This window comes from Podarcis pityusensis, assembly GCF_964106645.2.
Source record: "Podarcis pityusensis genome assembly, chromosome: 6".
Taxonomy (NCBI): Eukaryota; Metazoa; Chordata; class Lepidosauria; order Squamata; family Lacertidae; genus Podarcis; species Podarcis pityusensis.
The window spans coordinates 46,557,721-46,581,091 of NC_138030.1; the positions used below are offsets into that span (position 1 = coordinate 46,557,721).

The 23,371-nt window shown below is 45.1% G+C and overlaps 1 protein-coding gene across 2 annotated transcripts; it reads left to right on the top strand.

Annotated features, from left to right (window-relative positions):
• On the top strand, window positions 1-23,119 carry FGD2 (FYVE, RhoGEF and PH domain containing 2). 2 transcript variants are annotated; one of them, XM_081010809.1, is made up of 16 exons: window positions 1-1,645; window positions 8,081-8,402; window positions 10,391-10,471; window positions 10,965-11,113; window positions 11,850-12,006; window positions 13,533-13,671; window positions 14,443-14,501; window positions 14,606-14,752; window positions 16,269-16,361; window positions 17,273-17,352; window positions 17,444-17,474; window positions 17,781-17,873; window positions 19,034-19,168; window positions 19,440-19,586; window positions 21,198-21,341; window positions 22,006-23,119. In XM_081010809.1, the coding sequence occupies exons 1-16, from the start codon at window positions 1,581-1,583 to the stop codon at window positions 22,216-22,218; spliced, it is 2,055 nt and encodes a 684-aa protein (XP_080866935.1). In that variant the 5' UTR covers window positions 1-1,580; the 3' UTR covers window positions 22,219-23,119. The 2 variants fall into 2 exon arrangements, with proteins under 2 accessions (XP_080866935.1, XP_080866936.1); XM_081010810.1 differs by lacking the exon at window positions 1-1,645 and adding an exon at window positions 7,032-7,204.
• The last annotated feature ends 252 nt before the right edge of the window (window positions 23,120-23,371 follow it).

Genomic DNA, 23,371 nt, shown 5'->3' on the forward strand with positions numbered 1-23,371 from the left:
GTGTCCCTTGTAAGGTGCGCTGACCAGAAATATACAGTCTTCCAAGTGTGCTTGTACCACAGATTTGTACTAGCAGCTGTATTTATTTCATCAGTAAAGACTGAAAACAGGACAGTTTCTTAAAGTATTTTTAATAGAGTTGCTGTTAAGCCAGTATCTATACATCTCACCCACAATTGGAGATCATAATAAACATGGGTGGGGGCAGCTTTCCCCCTCCCCCAATCAATATAAATCAATACAAATCTGAGGTTCTGTTCCCCTCCCAACAAAAGCCTGCCCCCTAACAAAAATCCTGGGTGTGCCCATGATAATATACAGTGGTTTATGGCAATCTGCAATATGGGGAGAATGTGTGGGGTTAAATTGCAGGGAACTTGGAGATCACTTGCCACCTAACTCCATCTCATTCCTGCTGCTTGCTAACTGGATATGCAAGAGTTGCCACTCTGCCTCAGTCTGCAGAAATGGATGTGATACTGCTCTACATTGCAGAATTGTTGTAATCTGTTGTTTACCTCAGCATGCCTTCTATATCCGCAATATAGGGGAAATAATATTGGACAGTTTACTTCTCCCTTCCTGTCTGGTGCAAAAAACATTGGCAGAGCACTTTTTTAGATTAAAATAAAAAATAAAAATCTCAAGTTTTCCTCACATAGGAAGATCTGAGTGAGAAGGAGCATGGAAACCTGTCTTCTCTAGTGTATTAGGTAAAACTATAATAGTCCTGAATTTTCCAATTGTCTCCTCTGAGCAGTTGCTACTTTTAGTCCTCTGAGAATTTCTCTCTCAGTGGTGTCAGAAGTAACCAGGAAGTTCTGTCTGTAGAGTAGGCAATTGAATTGCCAATTTATATATGTACAGTATTGTCTATAGCTGGGAATTGCCTAATATTATACATGCTGGAGTAGCTGTATGGAGCCCCCTGGCGTTCAAATTTGTCAAGCACAGGATACTGTGTAAATACTTTCTAGACTAGAGCAGCCTTCCTCAAATGTTTTGGACTACAAAAATCCTGAAAATCTTACATTCTACATATGTAATTAGTTATTCTGTCACAAATAATTGTAATTTCTTTCTTTCTTGCATTGCTGATGGTGAGAGGTGGGAATTGCAAGTTGAAGTTGTATTGCAGCAGAAAATATTAGATACAGTGCATGACTGAAACAAGAGTCAAGGCAGAGCCAGAATTAAATGAAAAGACCACTTCTGATACATTTCCTTAAAAAATAAAATCATATACTTAATAAGAGGCTTACATTCCTTGCATACCCTTGTAAATCTTGCTCATTTTCTGCCAGCGCTCTGCTTTTCAGTACTTCCTCATATTTTTTTCCTATTTATGGTAAACCAGAAGGGTTTCCCCCCTACACACCACTGAAGGCACCAGTTTGCTTGCAAACTGTTCAGTAATTTGAATATTCTGTCCAGTGGTTCAAAAGAAATTATTCAGAAATACCTCAAGCAACAGAAAGACTGAGCTGCGAAAAAATCACAGTTCATCCTCGGTGTGGGTTCTGCTTTGACCATTACTTCAGAACGGCAAGTCACGTTTCAGACTGACAGGTCTCAGTACGATGGAGGAGCAGAGCTATACAGCCACCTCTGTGGTTAACCTTGTGGATGCGTTTGAGAAACTCAGGTACAATAAATCTTCTCTCTCTCCCCCGCACCCCTGGAGATGTTATAAGAGAGATCAGTTTTTTAAAGAGCAGAAATTGTGTAAGGATCGTTTCAAGTAGCATGGTTAAAAAAAAACCCCTATGATTTTGCTGTTTATTTAATTCTGATAATCCTTTGGCAACCAAATTGCTAAATTCCCCTGATTCCTGCCTCTGGCAGAGAATGTGCCTGAGTCATGGACACTGCAAAGCTCATTCAGAGTCACTCCCAGAGACCTCAGTGCCAATCCAAATTGTCACCTGGGAATGTGGTCTGCAGCCACACACCATACTGGGAAGTGTAATGAGGAATTTGCAGTCATACAAGCAGCTTTGCCTTTGCTGTGTCCCACAGAGACAATCATCTAGGGCTAAGAAGAAAATTCAGACTTTGTGGACTTCAGGGTAAAAAGCAGTATTGTGTCAGATGCCGAAAACTTTTTAGTTTTAACAGGCTGTCCCAGCAGGATCCGTTTACTGGTGGAGCAGCATCTTTTTCTTCTTCTTATTTTTAAAATCTGTTTTAGCTGTTTCATTTTCATTGTTGTATACTACTACTACTACTACGCCGTTGTTGTGATGCTTAGCTGTTTAAAAAATATTCCTAATAAATAATAATTAAAAATAAATAATGGGGTGGCTAGCCTGTTTGGCTACATTTGTGAGATCAGGATGCTGGACTAGGTGGGCTATTGGCCTGATCCGACAGTCTCTTATTCTATTCTTATGTTTTCCCCCCACCCATCATCTCTGACCATTGAGCATGCTGGCTGGGGATGACTGAATCCAACAGTATCTGGAGGGCAAAAGGTTCCCCATCCCTGTTCTAAAAGGTCATTTAAACCGTTCTAGATAGTGTTGCAATCCATGCATAATTCTGACACATTGCTGAAGTGTGGAAGCTTTGCCAGTAAGAAGCAGAAATCAATGTGGGTGGGTGTTACTCTTTATTTTCTCATAAGTAATACAAGCTTACTGTAAGCTGCGGAGGAGCGCTCTCCTTCCGTAGCCCAATCTGCTTCAGTGCTGGCCACAGAGTGAGCAAAGCCATTTCCTCTGCCAGGAAACCTCAGTGCTCCCTGTCTTCTTTGACAGCTCAGACACTCACCTAAATGGAATTCTATGAGCTTGTCTGTGCAGGATATTGTGGGTGAAGGTACCCTGGGCTCAAGCCATGGAGGGTTTCAGATGTGACAAGCAGCACTTCAGATTGAATCTGGACATGTATTGGCAACCAGCACAGCTATTCTGATAGTGGAGTAATATGTCCACACACCAGTGTTTCTGGGAGCACCTTTGCTTCTGCATTCTGCACCAACCTGAAGTTTCCAGAGGCCCTTCAAAGGCAGCTGCATGCAGAACATATTATACAGTAACCATTGCATGTCTCACTGTAGATAACTCCGATCTACTGATTAAATGGGTGCACATTTTTGGCCACAGCTGTTCGCTGGGCATCCAGTGGGGTACCCCCCCCCTTTGCCAAGTTTTTCTGCACTCTGACAGTTCCCCTATACATTCATCCATTGCTAACATGATATTTCAGTGCTAAATAGGGAAATCGGAGCACAGGTTTGTACAAAATGAAGAAGGGGCATTTTCTAGTAAAACCAAAACAAATTAAGAACCAACAGAAAACTCCAGGGGGATTTGACGCCATTGCTCTCAAGAGCCCTGGCACTCTGCAGTGGCTCAGAGAAGGAAGGGATTTCCACGTAAACCCCTGAAATGCTGCATCCCTTCTGCTGATAAATCCGGTGGCTGGACTCTGCGCTATTTGTCAGATGAAAAGATATCAGCCTGATTTATATTTTAATGGATTTGGATTTTATGAAGACTGCCATCTGGTTGTCTTTTTGCGGCATCCTAAGTCCAGATGTGGCTTTGCACTTTCTTTTTTAAGTTGGCATCCTTCTTTTCTATTATACCTCCGCATTAGAGTTACATTGCAAACTGGCATGATTTCATCATGCAGATATGAGAAAACACACACACCATGCAAAGGACTACAAAACAAAAGCATATGTGAATGCCCCTTGTGAAATAGTCCTGAGAGTTGATGGGAGTCACACCCTGACTTCGCTGAGCCTCCTTTCCATCTTCACATAGCTTACAGTTGTAGGAAGTGGGAAGGCCTGGGGAAGCTCAGTGGTATGGCATATGCTTTGCTTGCAGAGATGCCAGGTTCAGCCCTTGGCATCTTCAGGTAGGGCAGGGAAGCACTCCTGCCTGAAACCCTGGAGAGCGGCTTCCAGTCAGTGTCAGCAACACTGAGCTAAATGGACCAATGGCCTGACTTGGCAAAAGGGCAGCCCTGCTCTCCTGCCACTGTTTTGTTGCCTGATCTCAGTGCAACGCTTCCTTCCCTTCAGTGTCTCCCTCTCCTCATGTGTCAAATGAAACAGGGGAAATTATGCTTCACTGTGTTTGTTACTGTGCTTCCTTAGCACACTGTGAAGCTGCTGTTCCTGTTTCTTAGTATACGCAGAGCGAGGAGACTATATTCTCCCTCTCAATCTGTGTCTCACAAAGGAGCAGTCAAAAGCTGGAACAGAAGCAGAATTGTTTGTGGATGGTCTTGATTGCATGGAAAGGTTCAGGGATAGAAATGGCTTTGGCGCTTCCGGCAGGCTTCCCTGCTTTCTTGGACGTGACGTACCCACTGCCTCTCTTGCTTCCAGTTCTTTGGCTTCATTATACCAGTCCCACCCTACAGTTTGACTGTCACCTTCGTTTTCTAAGCGCTTGACCTGGTGGAACTCTTAAGGGCTGAATTTGTAAAGTAGAACCCTTGAAACACCCAAGACAAAATGGTCAAAGGCTCCATTTGCCTGGGAGCTTCTTTCTTCCAAGGTAAACTGAACAACAGGAGAAGTTTCTCTGAGAAAAGGTGCTGATGGCGGCGGGGAGAGAGAATATTCCTGTTATGTACTGAAGTTCTCACCCTGGGCCAGCAGGGGGATACAGTAGATAGTTTTCACTCAGGTCCACATATGCAAATAAGGGATTGAAAGTGACATTCAGTGATTGGCTAGTTACAGAAAGTGGTTACTGTTGCGTTGTAGTGGAGCTCTATATAAGCAGGCTGGCTGAACCCTTCAGTTCAGTTCTGTTCTGGCCTGTGAATAAACAAGAGCTGCTGAAGAATCGCTGTGTCGTCTGATATGTTCACCCACAACTTAACAATTCCTGTGGTGTTTTCATAGGCCCTAAGCAATTTGGAATACACTAGTGGGAAGAGGACTACCTTTTTAAATGTATCTGTGTGATATTACTGTGATATTTTCTTCAAAGTGTAAAAAACCTCCCAAGCACAAACTTCATTCAATCACAAGTGAATCATAGAATTGTAGTGTTAGAAGGGTCCTCAGGAGTCATCTAGTCTAATCCTTTGCAATGTAGGAATCTTTTGCCCAATGCAACCCTCAAATTAAGTACCTCATGCTCCATCAACTGAGCTATCAAGGGGAAACTGAAGGAAGCTTACACCTTAAAGAAGCCCATATTTTCCATAGACAGTAGACTAGAAAAGAGGAGCTTATTCCCTCAGTTATTTAATATGTACCTATGCTTCTTTTATATTCAAGCACACATACTTCTCCGTCAGCAACCACTCTAGGTTGCCAGGCATCTTGCCTTGAGAAGTGCCTCTAAAATCTCTTGGATCCATGTTCTTGAGTATACACCCTGAAATTAAATTGCCATGATATATTACACCTGCAGCATATCTGCTTTTAGCGCTGTTGTCATCTCCTGGCAACTATTGCCCTTTTCAGATCTTCTCCATGCTTCTATGGGATGTGCAGAGGGAAGGGTGGCTTTTGCCCATTGGCCTCACTCCCTGACCTCCGGCGTTCAGGGGAGAAATTCCGAAAAGCACCTCTGTGCAATGACAGCTGTAAAGGCACATAGACTCCTCAGGCAACCTGCCACCCTCATGGCGCAGAGTTCCCACTGTGCAACAAAGCTATAGCCCTGCAAAGGCTTATTTCAGGCTTTCTGCTGAATGTGTGACGGCAGGAGGGTGAGGGCAGCAGGCAGAATCTGCCTTCTTCTCTGGCCCCACGACATGCGCTGTGATCTCTGGGTGGGGAACATGCAAACAGTCTACCAGCTCCTTTCCTTAACTTGCCCATTCCCTACGTCAGCCCAGAGGGGGTTGTCCCTTTAGCAAGACTGCTGCCTCTGGTTAATCTTGAGCTGTGGCTTGTTTTGGAAAGGCAAAACATTGCTTCGGAAGAGGAAATAAAAGCTGACTTTTGGATACATGAGGAAGCTTAAGGATAGTTATGACAGCTGATTGTGGAACAGAAAAGAGGATGTAGCCTTCAGTAGCTACTCTCAATGTAAATGTGAAAAAGACTTCCTCAGCCCTTGTGTATCATACATTTTAAAGCACATCCCCTCCCCATTGCAAGAATCCTGGGAATTGTAGTTTTTAAGGGCCTTGGCAAATAGCTCTGTGAGGGGTAGATTACAGTTCTCGGGATTGTTTATTTATTTGATTTATAGCCCAACTTTTTCTCCAAGCAGCTTCGGGTGGCATGCGTGGTTCCCTCCCTCTCCATTTACTCCACACAACAACCCTGTGAGGTAGGTTAGGCGGAGAGGCAGTGACTGGCCCAAAGTCACCCAGTGAGCTTCATGGCTGTGTGGAGGTTTGAACCCTGGGCTCCCAAGTCCTTGTCCGGCACTCCTGGTGTTTCCAAAGCTTGGGTTTCCAGCTGTTGCTGGACTACAACTCCCATCATCCCTAGCCAGTAGGACCAGTGGTCGGGGTGATGGGAGTTGTAGTCCAACAACAGCTGGAGACCCAAGTTTGAGAAACACAGCTCTAAGCACTACATCATGTCCCTTAATGTGCAGGTACATAGCTTTCATATGATGTTTTGGTCTACAAGAGGCACAAGTAGTTCTATGAAAGAGAAGACAGGCAAACTGTTTAGTTTTTTTAGCTTCTCATGGGCCAATGTATTGGTGTCCAGTGGTACACTGTTCACATATGTAGGCATGATGGTCTTCATACAATGGATGCAAAGCTTTTGTACATGCATTATGCATCCATGCCTATTGTGTTATTTACAGGGTTGCAATGTTTATCAACTGATTAGTGATTTAGGCTGCAGTCCTATTACCCACTTACCTGTGAAAGTGAATTCAACAGGACTTACTTTCTGGTGTAGGGTTGCACTGTTAAATATTTTTGTAGGTACCAAAAAAAGGTGCCCTAGATTAACTGGGTGCAGATTTTTGAAAATAAATGATGAAATCCAATGTCACATGGGCGGACTTCTGCTTATGTTGTGGGGTGTCCTCTTTCTGACCTCCTGCCTGCAGCTTGCTGCCCTAAAAATCTGTTCTAATGCATTCCCCAACCATCTGAAGCAAATTTTGTGAGTGCATGTCAGCTGCAGGAGAAGGAGAGGAAAGGAATGGCCTGTTTGCACAAGAAGAAGCCTGTTCCACTGGTAGGCAGATCTCACCCATTATTTAAAAAAGAAAAACTCTGCAGACAGCATGCATTTCTCGTTTTCTCTCAGGTACAATAGTATGCCTCTTCTAAGTTGATGTCTGCTGTGACACATGCATTATCCAAAAAAACCACCAAAAACCACCCCAAAGACAGCATTAAAAATGTTTGCAATCAGTGCATTAATCAATGAATCAACTCAAACTCATACAATTAATATCTTTGCAATCTTAGTTATTCAGCTACAATTGCTGATGCTGTTGTGTAACTAAGGATGGAGAGCTTTTGTTGCTGTCTCAGAAGTCCCTGTTCCCCAGGGCCCAAACAGATCATGATGTGGATGTGGGAGGCTAGAGATCTGATCTCCTGGTTGTTGTTGTTTTTTGCTTAATCTTTTATTTTAGTTCTGTTTTCTGGATGTAAATTAACCCACCCCCCACCCCCAGCTACTGGTTAGGTGGGAAGGAGGAAATAGGCAGTCACGATACAGCTGCCTGTATTTAGATGTGGGTAAAACTGTCAATCCTAGTTTGTTTCAGTTTCTCATTTTTCCAAACTAAAGTTCAGTTCCCCACATTTTTACAAAAAAGTCCTCATGAGAACTCGCCAGCATTTCAGTGTTAATTTCTCTTTTTTGAAAGGCAATTTTGCCTCCCACGTACATTTTAACACAGTGTATTTTCCCTATTATTTACATTTCCCCTACTATAGTGTGATTTTGAATGTTATTTTCAGTGACATGAACATTTCCTGCCCCTTAGTGCTGGAGAACAGCACTGTAAAACTCAGAGAGGTGCAAATAATGATGGTTTGGTCCCTATGTTGCCTCTGAATGTTTTGCTTTTGCTTTGGATCTCACCACACAGACTGCTTGGCTGTGCACTGTGTTTTGCAGAAGTGGGCTGAATAATGTCATTCTAAAACTGCTTGTCTTTTCTGTGGCTAGAGCTTGCCCGAGTCCCAGCAAGGAGCAGGTCCTTCCTCAGTCTGGGCCCTGCTTGAGAGCACCGAATCTCATGGTGTCCTACCTGCTTCCACCTGCGACTAGCAGAAGAGCTATGAGCGAAGCTAAGCAAATGCCTGTACAGCACAGCCAAATGCCCTGCCGTGCAGAATCAGCGATGGAGCCACGAGAGGCTCCCAGAGGGCTCACAGTCAAGTGTCTCAGCTCTTTCCGTGGCAAGATCAGTGCAGGCAACTGGAGGATTCCACAAGATGCAGACTTCCAGGCAAGCCTCAGGACAGACTCCAGCAGCAGCGGAAACCAGGTCATTAACTACCAGATTACTGTTGTTGTTGTTGTTGTTGTTGTTGTTGTTGTTGTTGTTGTTACAGATCATGTAGAGTAGGGCCAATGTTCTGGGCAACTGGCGCTGTCAGGCAAGCAATGTCTAGAGTGAGGAAATGGCATGTCTATCAGCCCAACCCCTCTCCGCTGTTCCTAGGTGTGCGCCCAACGAGGCAGCTGCAGCAACGGAGAGGCCCCACCCACAACCTAAGCTGATGCATCTCCCCAAGCAGGTGCAGACTTTGTCTACGCAAAACCATTTTCTGCTCCTTCTGCTCCAGTCCTCTTCTGGTCCTGGGAGAGAGTGGAGCACGAGAGGTGGGGGCAGGAGGAGGAGGTGTGGCAGCCAGAGGTGCCGTATTGTGCCCAAGATTGGGGAGGGGGGTGTCGTGCATCGTGTGTGTGAGACGTCATGAATGCGGTGCATGCATGATATCGCATTGTCAGGAGAAGGCTGATTCTGGAGCCCAGCACGGCACAATTCCTCTCTTAAGCTCAGGAGGAGCTAGCCACTGAACCATGCTGGCCTCCTCTGCCCTCTCAATATTGAGGGGTCTCGGCCCCCTGCCAGCAGATATTGAGGAGGCCGAAGACACCTCCACCCCTGGGGGTGGACACACCCTCGACTCTACACCTGCCTGACTTATCTTTCCCTCCTCCTGCGCCTGTTTTTCTTTTGTAATGCTTTTTATTGGTTTTTCATTTCAAACAAACAAAATACAGTAATATTCAGCAATCATCTACCCACTTCCTTACCCAACACTCTGTCGAGCACTGACTTCCCTCCCTCCCTTCAACAGGTTTTCTTATTTCAGTCTCCTTTCCGCTGTTTCTTGTTTTATCCAGTCCACGTCGTAAGATTTATTTCAGTCTTCAGGTTTCTACAGTTGTTATTTATATAATCCATAAATTTACTCCAATCTGTTTGGAATTTTGTTTCCTCCTGGTTTCAGATCCTGCAGGTCAGTTTTGCTAGTTCCGCGTAATCCACCATTCTCATCTGCCACTCCTCCACTGTTGGTAATTCCTGTACTTTCCATTTTTGGGCTAACAAAGTTCTAGCAGCAGTTGTAGTGTACATAAATAACCTTTGGTCTGCTTTTTCTATTTTCTCTCCCATCAAGCCTAGCAAAAAAGCTTCCGGCTTTTTTGGGAAAGTATATTTGAATATCTTTTTCAATTTGTTATAAATCAATTCCCAGGATAGTTTTATTTTCTCACATGTCCACCACATGTGGTAAAAATCTCCATCCTTCTCTTTACATTTCCAACATACTTTACAGCTCATCCTATACATTTTTGCCAATTTAACAGGTGTTAAGTACCATCGGTACATCATTTTCATTATATTCTCTTTTAAGGTGGTACATGCTGTGAATTTTAAACTGGGTATAGTATGGGCTGGATATAGTATGGGACGCAAGTAAAGCGGTAATGAGAGGTTTTCTGATACAGAAAAATAGCTTCCAAAAAAAAAAAAAGAAAGAAAGAAAGAAAGAAAGAAAGAAAGAGAAAGAAAGAAAGAAAGAAAGAAAGAGGAAATCCTGACTCATCTCATGAAAAATGAGGGAAAAAATTCAGTAAAACCTAAAGATGAACAAATAAAACAAACAAACAGGACCATCACTCAGTGATAAAGGACTTGCTGTGCATGCAGAAGGTCCTAGTTTCGGTCCTTGGCATTTCCAGATCGGACTGAAAATGTCCCTTATCTCACATCCTGGAGAGCCACTGGCTGTCACTGTAAACAATACTGACCTAGATAGACCCATGGCAGGACCCTGTATGAGGCAGCTTTCTATGTTCCTATGTATATTCATAATTGTGTACACACACAAACACAGCCTTAGTTAGAGAACCCAGCCCTACTAATCTGCAGTGCCCCCTCTGACAGGAGAGCAGGATCTACTCCACTGGGCTCATGCTTAATGCTCCCCATGATCAAACAGTTTCTCTTTATACACACAGGAGCCAGAAGAGAAAAAAATAGCATTGGAGCTCCTGCAAACAGAGCAGGCCTATGTCAGCCGCCTTCATCTTCTGGATCAGGTTGGTTTGTTACAGGCGACAACAGATTTATGTGCTTCTGATTGACACATGATTGCGCATGCACGCACCGGTCGTCACAGAATCCGGAAGTATCCCTAAAACATCACTGAAAGGGTCGAATGGGGGCTAGGCAGACTGCTTTACACGCTGATGCATGCAGGGGGTCCAGAATGTAACCCCAGTGCAAAATGAGGATTGCCTGTAGTTTACTTGACAGGGGCGTGCTAGGTAATGGTGTTTTTGTTTCCTGAAATGGGGGTGGTAAACCAAATAAGTTTGGGAACCTCTGCTCTAGAGGGACAGGTGAAGGGAAAGTTCACTTTGAAAAATTGTGCATGTTAAAGTAAAAGTGCATGAAAAAGCTGGTGAATTTGCAAAATAAATGAATAAATCACAAGCTGATGCAGAAATGTAGATGACTGAACTTAAGGCTGGAAAAACGAGCAACTGAGAAAACCCAAAACTGACAGCTTTGTCCATCCCTGGGTTCCAGGTGTTTTTCTCAGAGCTGCTGAAGGAAGCCAGGAGTGGAAGAACATTCCCAGAAGAGGTGGTGAAAATGATATTCTCCAACATCTCATCCATTTACCAGTTCCATGCTCAGTTTTTCTTGCCAGAGCTGCAGAAACGTATGGAAAACTGGTGAGTTATGGCAGCCATACCCCTTTCCCCATTGCATTCCTGGAAAGGGAAGTGAGAGGGGTGGGGTGAAGGTTTACGCAACTGAAACCAACTGTTGTATTATTTGAAGTCTAGAATCTGAAAAGATACCGTACAAGAGGTCTGTGGAAGGGTCATTTTGAGTTAAAACCTTGATTCTTTGTCCCACCATGAAATAGATCTCTATTATAGGTTGTGCCATCTGACAAAGGACTAATCTTGGTGTGAAACAATAGATATCTTTGTATTACATACTTCCTTTGTCTGCAGAGGGCACTTTGGCAAACATTTGCCTTTGTAGAACAAAGACTTGCAATTATATGATGAAGGGCAATGCGGAAATATCTTAGATAAATAAGAACTAAATCAGCAGTACTTCTCGCATGTATCTGTTTGTCTTCCTGTGATGGGAGGACGTATGAGGACAATCATTTCACTTCCTAGCTTTTTTTTTCTTTTTTACTGAAGATGCTAATTAAACAGAGACAGCCAGGATTGTTTGTGCTGTGATGTACTGTTAAAATGGTGTAGAAGTTGGGCAGTATCCAGCAGGGACTCCTGCAGATGTCACAAACCAGTGCCAGCGATACTTGGGCATTGCAATCGAGACCAGGGATAGAGGCAGGCAGGCATTTCCCAAAGCATCTTCCCTGGACCGTTTTGGCTGCCTTTCCAGAGATGCCAATAGTACACCTGTTCTCTTGGCTTCTGCCTGCAGGAATTCCAATCCCAGGATTGGAGACATCATCCAGAAGGTAGCCCCTTTCCTGAAGATGTATAGCGAATACGTGAAGAACTTTGACAAGGCAGTCGAGCTGATAACCACATGGTCTGAAAAGTCCTTGCCATTCCAGGAACTCATCTCAAGCATTCAGGTGAAAATTGTTTTGCTATTATTTCATAAAATGTTAATACTGCTTGTTTGGGGTGGGGGGAACACATTGAAGTGGTTTACAAAAATAATGAAAGAACGTCATTCTCAATTTAAAAACAATTTGAAACCTTCAAAACATAATTAAAATCAACACTAAGCCATAAAGAAACCCTGATAAAAATGAATGTCAAAATTCTACATATCTGGGAAGGCTCCCCTGAACAAAAATGTTTTTATTTTTTGTTTTTATTATTTTATTTTAAATTTTTATTAAGCATATACATATAAGAAAAATGTTTTTAGCAGGCTCTGACAAGAACAGTGAAGGCACTTGCCTGATGTCAATAGGCAGGGAGTTTGGAAGTGTGGGTTCTAAAAGATTAATTCCTTACAAACGCAGAATGAGTATTATGTGATACCTGTAGTAGTGCCAGTTCTGCAGACTGGAGCAGTCAAGAGGGTATATATGGAGTCAGATGATCTTCCATGTAAACTGGTCTCAAGCTGTTAATACTAAAAGTAACACCTTGAACTTGGTCTTGTAGAAAGGGTCTCAGAGCTTATTGCACAGTAACCTTTTTAAAAACTCAGGGTAGCTTCTATCAGGGAGGCCACCCACACCATAACTGTGTACAGTGGTACCTCGGGTTAAGTACTTAATTCGTTCCGGAGGTCCGTACTTAACTTGAAACTGTTCTTAACCTGAAGCACCACTTTAGCTAATGGGGCCTCCTGCTGCTGCCGCACCGCCGGAGCACAATTTCTGTTCTCATCCTGAAGCAAAGTTCTTAACCTGGAGCAATATTTCTGGGTTAGCGGAGTCTGTAACCTGAAGCGTATGTAACCCGAAGCGTATGTAACCCGAGGTACCACTGTACATGCATATATGTAGCATGGAACTTAGGCATTTTCTTCTCCTTGAGAAAATACTGGAAGGACACTGCCTTCCCCATCCAGACTAGCCTTTCTTCACCCATTTTGCCTAGCCTGGTGACTAATGTCTTCTACACCAATCTTTAGCCAGCTGCTCTCAGCTGGGATAATAGGCTCTGTAGTTCTTTCTGTGCTTCTTGGTGAGCCCTGTACCCCAGGTCTCAAAAGATTGCATTGGTCCCATGTCTCACGTTCTTCCTGAGACACTGGACTCCTTCTGCTGCAGTGGCTGGGAATTTCTTGCTTCCAGAGGACCTCAAATATTCCATCTCTGTGCTGTAGAAAGACTTGAACCAAAGCATTAAATTTCTTCCATCTGTTACACCACCAAGACATGATATATAAGCCTTCACCCAGCTGGTGCCCTCCAGATGTTTGGCTTACAACTCCCATCAGCCTCAGCCATCCCAGGGGCTGATGGGAGGTGTAGTCCAAAACATTTGGAGAGCACCGTGTTGGTGAAGGTTGCAGTAGATGGTCATCTTGGTTTGTGAAGTGGTGAGGCCAGCCAAGTATCTGTAGTTTAATGTTTATACACTCATGTCTATGATGCCTTCTGCTTTCTCTTTCTGCTATTGTTACTATCCTGAGCAGAGACGGGAGATCTCAGCCAACTTAACCTTGCAGCATCATATGCTGGAGCCAGTGCAGAGAATTCCTAGATATGAACTCCTTCTGAAGGATTACATACGAAAGCTACCTCCAGAGGCACCGGACAGGGAGGATGCAGAGAGTAAGAGCTCCATTTGGTCCATTCTGTGATGTGGGCAAAGAAGGAAGTTGACAGAGGAGTTGTTTGGTTGGAGGAGACTGTCCTTTAGCAGTGACACACATGTACCTGCTAGTTGAGTGATTCTAAGGCTTTCATACCAGGGTTGATTTGCAATTCCCCTGCTAGGCTTGTGCCTCCCTTCTCCTGCTCAGTGCCATGCAACTGCAAGAACCCTGGGAAAGTGTTGGAGATTGGACAATGAGCTTACTGCATGCATTCCATTCAGGGCTGGACTTCTGTTGCTTTAAGAACTACAAAGATAGAAGGTCCATCAATGTGTCACTGACGTCATTGTTTTGAAAACTCCCTGCACCTCCTAAATATGATCCTGGTTCACCTATATCTTTTTTATTAAATTTAAATGTACGTATGCATATATACATGTAATTACTTTTACATTCCCTTTATATATGTAAGCAAGGAGAACAATCATCCAGTTAATCAAAAGGGGCTGATGATATTTATGCAATTGACTCAATTCAATATTCAAAAACCTGATCACACCTATTGGTTACCCAGGATCGCTCCATCTTCATATTTATTCTTAGTACATATTAAAATACCAGTCCATGGCACCAATGTAATTTTATCATGGGGGCTGTGGGCACAAGGGGAAATACTCCAAGGCTCACAGAGCGCCCCTCCAGTGCTGCCATAGCAAGGAATACAGGTGTGCAAATGGGTTGTGTGAGAGAGCCCTGAGAGTTAAATGTTTCTCTGGTGTTTTTGCAGAAGCCCTGGAAATGATTTTCACTGCAGCCAAACACTCCAATGCTGCCATTGCAGAAATGGTGAGTGCACTGATCTCATGCGAGTGACTCCTTGCAGCCAGAGACATTTGCAACAGAGCTGTTTGGTCCCTGTCTTGTTCATCTTAATACTGATGGTCCTGCAGGAACGACTCCAGAACCTTTGGGAGGTGTATCACAGGCTGGGGCTTGAAGACGACATCGTGGACCCTTCCAACGAGCTGATAAAAGAGGGACCCATTCAGAAAATCTCATTCCGGCACAACAACACAACAGAGAAATACCTGTTCTTGGTAAGAGATTAATCAGGTTGGGGGATGGTGGGAAGGGAAGATAGCAATACATCGCTGTTGGACATCTGTGTTCTTTTGCACAATTCAGAGAAGTTGTGCTGCTGTTTGGATAAATGAAAGAAAGAAATATTTAGGAGTTTGGAAAGATATGCAAGGTATGTCTACAGTGTATAAAGGTAAAGGTAAAGGTACCCCTGACTGTTAGGTCCAGTTGCAGACCACTCTGGGGTTGCGGTGCTCATCTTGCTTTACTGGCCGAGGGAGCCGGCATTTGTCCTCAGACAGCTTCCGGGTTATGTGGCCAGCATGACTAAGCTGCTTCTGGCGAACCAGAGCAGCGCATGGAAACGCCGTTTACCTTCCTGCCGGAGCGGTACCTCTTTATCTACTTGCACCTGATGTGCTTTCAAATTGCTAGGTGAGAAGGAGCTGGGACCAAACAACGGGCGCTCACCCCATCGTGGGGATTCAAACCGCCAACCTTCTGATCGGCAAGCCCAAGAGGCTCAGTGGTTTAGACCACAGCGCCACCCGCGTGTATAGTGTATAGGGAAGGGCAAATAATAAGAGCCTTGAATCTGATACCCTACAAAGAAAGGCTTAAAACTCCTGAGACTTTTTCATTTGGACAAAGGTGACTGAGACTGTGACAGAGGCTTACAAAGGCTGTGGCCTTATGCATATCCACATGGGAGTAAACCTCACTGGATACAATGAGACTTGCTTCTGAGAGTAAGCATGCACTGGATTGCACTGAAAATTATGTGCAGTGTGGAGAAAATAGATTGGGAAGTTTCTCTCCCTCTCTCCTTATGCTAGAACCTAGGAAGACAGTCAGCCAATGAAACTGATTGGCATGAAAGCACTTCTTCACCCAAATAATTTTTGGAATTTGCTGCCTCAAGATGTGGTGGTGGACGTTAGCTCAGATGAGCTGAAAAGGGAATGAGACAAATTCATGGAGGATAATTTACTTAGTGGCCACTAGCTGTAGTCATGGTGGCTATTTGAAACATCTAGGCTTAGAGGCGATATGTTCATGAATACCATCTGCTGGGGGGGGGGGCAACAGTGGAGCAGGGCTATTGCCCTCCTGCCTCTGAAGTGAATAATCCAAATGATAATTGTATTCTGATTTTCAATCAACCAGGGAGAATGAGAACTGTGCCAACAATAAATGCCACCCCCCCCGCAGTAGCCAAGTACCTCATTAGCTGATGGAAGTTGGTGTCCAGAACATCTGGAGGTCATGTAAAGGCTGGCATAGCACTAAGTGATAAATGCATTGGGTTCTTTCCTGACCCATTGGTGGCAACAATTCCTTCTTCCCTTGTTTGGAGTGGTTCATATTCTGAAGTCTCTAGTCTTCAGAGGGAGAGATTAACCGAGACAAACCATTATTGTATTGACTGGTTCATTTGACATTTGCTGTCTTCTTTTGGCCCTTCTTTGTTCAGACGTGATGTGCCCCCCTCCCACCGAGGCTTTATTCTCCCCCACCTCTTGTCTCTCTCAGTTCAATAACTTGCTGCTGTACTGTGTGCCAAAAGTCATCCAAGTGGGCGCAGCGTTTCAGGTGCACAGCCGGATCGATGTGGAGGGCATGAAGGTCAGAGAATTTCATTGCAGGTTACTCCCTTTAATTATACTCGTGGGGTGGGGGGTGGCCCTGCCCCATATTTTTCCACAGGATGGCGACATCTGGAGAAACATAAAACAAAAATATAACAAGCAGAGCAGGAAGTAGAGTAAACCCCCCCAATACGCATATGTAGGGGGGGAAATGATAAGGGGAGGAATGCAATATGGTGCTAAAGAGATCACAGTCTCAGTGCAAGCATTTCTGCTTGCTTGAAGGAACAATATTCCTTCTGTTCTTCCTACACCCTGTTCTGGGGGTTCTCCTGAACCCCCCCTCAGCCAATTTGGGGGTGTTTGTGTGTGCAGGGAGGAAAGCCCCCTTGTGCTAGCAGAAGTCTTTGAGTGGGCTTTTGCCTGCAGGAACAGCTAGCTGAATCTGGCCCATATATTTATAAATGCTACCTGAGGAAGGGTATGGCATATATCTGACTATATTGGGACTTTTAAATATGTGCATGCTTCAGGTGAGTTGTCCCCATTCCCCCTCCCTGCCAAACTTTTGCATGTGGATTGGTTCAGGTGTTTGCTTGCTGCTCTCTTCCCTTTGATTTGTTGATTATTTACTTAATCAAGTTTGTAGCCCATCCCTTCAACTTCCAAAAATTACCAGGACAGCTCATGGAACAAAGCATGAAAAAATAAAATTCACTGTTTGTTTGTGAAAATATCCAACACTTGCATTACTCAGAGTAGACTGACTGAAATCCCATTACTTAAGTGAGAGGTGCAGACTCCTTGAAAGACCCGTTACTAAAGTCCATTGATCTCAGTGGTATGGATGTAAATTGAATATGACAGCAGCGGACGCCATCAGGGAAACAGCAGCAGCAACTTTTTACCCACATCAGTGCTAATTGTTTTACTTATCTGGACTTGCAGGTTCGGGAGCTGAACGATGTGCAGTTTCCTTATGCTTTCCTTGTATCAGGGAAGCAACGAACTCTAGAACTGCAAACCAGGTAACTGACATAAGAATTTTGTCTTTTCTGATTCTCACGCAGAACGATGAGGACAACTCTTCTCTAACAGGTGACTTCTCTTTCTATGCAGGTCCCAGGAAGAGATGAATGATTGGATAAAGGTAACCCATGCTTCTACCCTTTACCCTACGTCAAGGTCCTGCCCCGTGAGAAAGGCAAAGTGTTTGCCCTTTTTAACAAAATCAATGAAATCGTAGATGATTATTACAAGAACATGCCAGGAGGAAAAACGTATGTAACGTTTGGTATGGGCATAGGGAGGAGGGGGAGAGCTTAGCACCCCTTGACTGCCAGCTCCCCACTCCCATACTTCAGAAGTGAGTGGGGCAGATGTGGCTTCAACCTGCCACATTCATGTGTGGCTTGAGCCTCAGAGCTTTCTTTCAACTTCTGCTTTTCTTCTCCAGGCCTTTGAGTCTGCCATTGACAAGAAGGAGAAAAGCAGTGGGACCTTCAAGGTGGCGATCCAAGGGCCGGATTCCGAGATGCAAGATTTAACTGTAATCCTCCTGACTGTACTCACTCACTGAATTATAGAATCATAGAACTGTAGAGGTGTCCAACCCTGTGCAATGCAGGAACCCACAGCTAAAGAATCCCTGGGAGATGGCTATCCAAAACCTTCTGTGAAGGACAGTCCACTACTCTCTGAGGCGGTCCATTCCACTTCTCTATTCCTCCTCATGTCTCCACCTCACTTCTAAAAGCATTTCCTGTATTACCGTATTTTAATTATTTCACAAAATGTATAGATCACTTAATAGAACAACTAAGCAGCTTGCTTTATGCAGTCTTTTTTAAAAAAAATACAAAGCACACAAAAAATTACACAAAAATTGTAAGATAAAATGGGTAATATTAAAACACTTTTGTCAAAAATGACATGCTAAAATGACATGCCTAGGTAGGCTTGCTGGAATAAAAAAGTTTTGAGCCAGTGCTAAAAGCAGTACATGCCTGCCTAATAGGAAGGCCATGAGTGAACATTCTGAAATCTGCAACAGGGAAATGGAAAGCGTGTGATGATTGGAGGACAAGACAGAGGAGTGGAATGTGCAAGAAAGAGGTACCTAACAAGGCTCTGGCAATGGTACTAAGCAATATGGAAGAGGCTTCATACTTGTCCATGTCCTGGACCCTGTGAGCTGTAGCCATAATTGCCTTCATTGCCAGAGAGTCCATCTCAGTGGTTCTTTGATTCCAGCCCCCTTCACACAGTGCATAGCTTAATTGTAGAATTCGCTCCCACAAGACGTAGTGATGTCCCCCAACCTGGATTGCTTTAAAAGAAGATTAGGCAAATTCCTGGAGGATAAGTCCTATCAACAATGCCTACTAGCCACAATGGCTCTGTTCTACCTCCACTGTAGGAGGCGATATATCCCTAAATACTAGTTGCTGGGAATCATAAGTTGCCAAAAGCACTGTTGCACTCAGGTTCTGCTTGTGGCAGGGGCGGCCTGTGCATTAGCTTGGATTTTGCTTCAGACAGCAGATCTACCCCTGCCATTATGCTGTTGCCAGCCCTGCTGACATTGACTTGCAGGCTTCTCAAAGAACCTAGTTGGCCACTGGGAGAACAGGATACTGGATTAGATCGCCCTTTGATCATATCCACCAGGGTATATCTTCATGTTCTTATGGTCTGCTTTACCCCCAGCATTGCCAGCTTGATGAGCTGGGCAAGCGGGCTCCTCAGTGGATCAGGGACAAGCTGGTGACCATGTGCATGCGTTGCAAGGGCCCTTTCAATGCGATCACACGCAGAAGGCACCACTGCCGGGCCTGCGGCTATGTGAGTACACCTCCTCCGAGTTCCTTTGGGTAGGGCAGCCACATGGAAGGGCCTTGGGACTCCATGTTGGTTTAGGGCCAGTCCAGAGAACTGATCCCAAGAGCGACCATGCTTGGTCCAGCCGCATCTGGGTGCCGGTGGTGGTGGGGACAGATGCTGAACTCTTCCAGTTCTATGTTCAGTTTTGGTTCAGGTCTTGTTTAAAGAAGAATGGGGGTTTCCTCTGTGAATCTATGCTGCAGCAACCCTTTGGTTCCTCTCCTGGAGGCAGGTGGTGTGTGGCCGGTGCTCCGAGTACAAAGCCGAATTGCAATACGACAAGAGTGGGCCCAAGCGTGTCTGCATGGAGTGCTACATCTTCCTGACAGGGCATTTGTTGCCCGACGAGCGGCAGGCAAGGCATAAAGGCATCTTGGAGGTGAGGATGAAGCAGAGCTGAGATGTCTCCATCCTCTCTGTCTCAGTCAATTGCCTGCCCCATTTCCTGCCTTTCCTCCACTTCAGCCATGGCTTGGTCACCTGTGCTGGATTTCCTCCTTTCAGTCCATTCAGGTTCTTCAAATTAGGCAAGTAAAGTAAGTAGGGGGTGATGCTTACACCAAACGGAATGGGACGAAGCACTGGAGTATCCTGGCAAATAATGGCTCTCTACAAGCATCTGCTCATTGCGCCCTACATATTTACTGCCGGAAATAGTGATGGAACCTGGTTGCCACAGAAAAGGTGTGAAGTGGAGCTGAAAGACAGGGGACAAGGGAGTGAGAGGGACTCTGTCCATGGTACTGAAGATTGAAAAACCAATAGACTAGACCTCCAGCCCCTATTATGTTGACACAAGGCACTGAAGGTTTTCTATGTATTATTTATTTATTGCATTTATAGCCCACCTTTTAATCCCTGGAGCTCAGTGTGGCTTACGTAATTCTCCCTCTCCTCCTTTATTCCCCACAACAAGCCTGTGAGGGAGGTTAGGCTGAGAGGGAGTGTTATAGGCTGGCTGGATGCAGAAGAGTTGTGGGAGTCACCAGTCAGGAAAACACCCCTTCCCCAGGGAACCCCCAGAGGAAGAAGGCTCAGAGACAGGGGATTAGTGGTCAGAGGGAGACACGGAGGAGGAGGTGTCAGCAGCAGGAGAGGTGACAGGATTTAGTGAATGTGAAGAAGCCATGGCAGAGAGCAGTTCACACTCTTGTGCTGAAGCATAGGCTGGAGGGAGGGTGGCCAAGAGGCAGAGAAGAGAGAGGCTGCAACCAGCTCCCCTTCCCACTTGTCTCCTAGAACTCTCATAGAAACGAAATGGGCAGAGCAGAGGGTGGTTGTGCGCAGACGCAGCCTGAGACTGCGGGGGAAAGACCCTGGAGAGGAGGAGTCCTAGTGGGCACAGGGAAGGTGGGGACCTTCAGTCCTTGCAAGTGCTTCATCAGGGCAAGGCCTCCTAGGAAGAGTTGCTGAGACCACTAGGCCTGAGCTGTGATTGTTTCCTTGAATAAAGAGTTTACTTCACTGGTCCAGGGTGAGTTATTGCTTTGTTGATGACCTACGCCTGACTCCAGCCCTGACAGGTAGTGCCTGGCCCAAGGTCACTCAGTGAGCTTCATGGCTAAGTGGGGAATCAAACCCTCGTCTCCCAGGTCCTAATCCAACACTCTAATCACTGCACCATCCTTACATTCTGACCCAGAAAGGAGTGAAAACAGTCATTCTCCCTGCCTGTTTTATCCAGCGGTGCAACCAGGACCAGGGTGGAAATTACACACATATAAAAAACACTGCGAAAATGCTTTTCTAAAAAAATGTTTTGAAAAACACATTGAATTTTGCATAGCTCACTATACCACCTAGTGTCAGATTTGTATATTGCACTTTACCCCACATTTAAAACATTTTATCTGCAGCTGTGTTGCTGAGTCCCAGAACTGTTTGCTGTGTTCCATTCTGTAGATCACAATCTATAGACACAGGAGCCAATAGGAGCCTCTAGGCTAAAGAGCATTAAGGGAATGGTGTGGTGTTTTTGTTTAATTGGCAGAAAGAGTCTGCAGAAATATCGGGGCAGAGCCTGATGTGCAGTTTCCTGCAGCTGTTGGATAAGAACGGAAAGGGGAGCATGCGTGGCTGGTTTGTGATCCCACGAGATGACCCTCTTGTGCTGTACATTTACGCTGCACCCCAGGTATGTGTGGGCTTATTGAGAATTTGTTCTTGTGTGGAAGCTCAGATGGTTCACAATGGGCGTGGCTAACCTATGGCCTTTCAGATGTTGCCAAACTACAACTCCCATCATCCCTGGCCTTTGGCCATGCGGGCTGCATCTGATGGGAGTGGGAGTCCAAGGACACCTGGAGGGGCCACACTGGTTCTCCATCCCTTGAGGGTACTTAATTGCCAAGATATCCCAAGCTGCTGTTCTGAGCGCTCACTACACAGGCCCACCATAAACAGGAGCAGAGGCTCCCAGCTCTTCCTCTGGCAGTTCCTGTTGGGAGAAACCTTGAGTGCAAAAATGGCTAGAGAGGAAAGGCTTAAGCAACCGCATCCCCTGCTATTTCTCTGCTTAAATTACAGTGGCCTCTTGAGGCTGCCTTTGGTAAAAACCAAGAAATAACTACATTAGTGAGAAGATACATGCAGCTGCATGCCATGAATAGTTTTAGTCCTTAAACATTGCAAAACCAGCTCACGTTGACAATGATCCCCTTGTTAAACAGGGAGCAGCTCTGGATTGGTTTTGTGGAGTCAGTTTGGAACATCTGGAATTGCTTCCTTTTGAGCCTCTCGTCCCCCCTCTCTTCCCACTCTTCCCTCTCATCCCCCCTCTCTTCCCACTTGCCTCCCAGGACGTCAAGGCTCACACTTCCATCCCCCTGCTGGGCTACCAAGTCAAAGAGATGCCCCAGAGCGACACCCGTCACATCTTCCAACTGGTGCAGTCCAAGCAGGTCTATACGTTGGTGGCAGAGACGGAGGAGCTGAAACAGCGGTGGATGAAGGCCATTACACACTCGGCTCGTGGGGAAGAGGAGGAAGACTCGTTTGATGAGCTGGAATGACTGGAGCCTTGCTGAGAGGCTGCTGCATATCTTGAGCCGCCATTTCAACATCTGCAAACGAAAACAGTATTTGGATTCTTTTAAAAACTATTTTTTTAGCTGTAACTTTCCAACCAGTTTTGTAAGTCACAGTATTTCCACCTAGCTCAGATTTCCCTAGTTTGCTTATGAGCCTGTCACATGGAATTGTGTCAAAAGCATCACTCAAGCCACACACAGTACATTGTTAGAACTGGAGACTTGCCAACGTTTGTGGATGTGTCTTCCCATTCACATGCTCACCCACACACCTAAACATTGCTCCAGATGGGATTTCCTATATGTGCCTAGACTCCCACTAATTCCCTATAACCTGGCCAGCAAAACTAACATCTTCCTAAGGATGCTGCCCCTGTACCTCTTTATGCTGCAGAATCTAGATGCTCCTTTCCATCCCCGCCACAAAAAGAACAGCAGTCTCACCTGCAGATGCACTAAGAAAGCTTCCATTAGGCTGATGGGGGAATGGGGACAGTGAGAGAAGCTTAGACTCCCTCGACTTGTGTCTACCAGCAAACGTAGGTGAGTTCTTTGGCCCATAAGAACAGAATGGCATAAGAAGAGCCCTGTCTCGTCCAAAAACTCATCTAGCCCACATCCTGTTTTCACAGTGACCAACCAGTCTCCCCCTTCTGCTGCAACCAGCTCCCGTCTCCCTAAACACACACAGAAATGAAGAGGGCAGAGCAATGAGAAAAAAGACGACAAAGCTTTAAGGTGCCTGGGAAGGAATTGGGAGAGGAGCCTTAGAGAGCGGTCCTCACAACTGCCTCACTGGGGCAAGACCTACTGGGATGGGTTGCTGGGACCACTAGGGCTGAGCTGTTTTGTTTCTTTGAATAAAGAGTTAACTTCACTCACACCAGTGTTTTTTATTGCTGACCTGCTTCTCATGCTGGCTCCTAAGAGACTGGAGCTACAACATGAAAAACCCAGTTATAAACTAGGCATTTCCCTGGGCCGTGCCATACCTACAGCAGTGCCCCATCTGAGGAGTGCAGACAGGGCAGTCCTTTATATGTCACCTGGTCCCAAATTGTTTATTATTTTTTTTAAAAGATTTTTATTATGATTTCAATAAAAAAGTTAAACATAAAAAACATAAAAGTAGAGA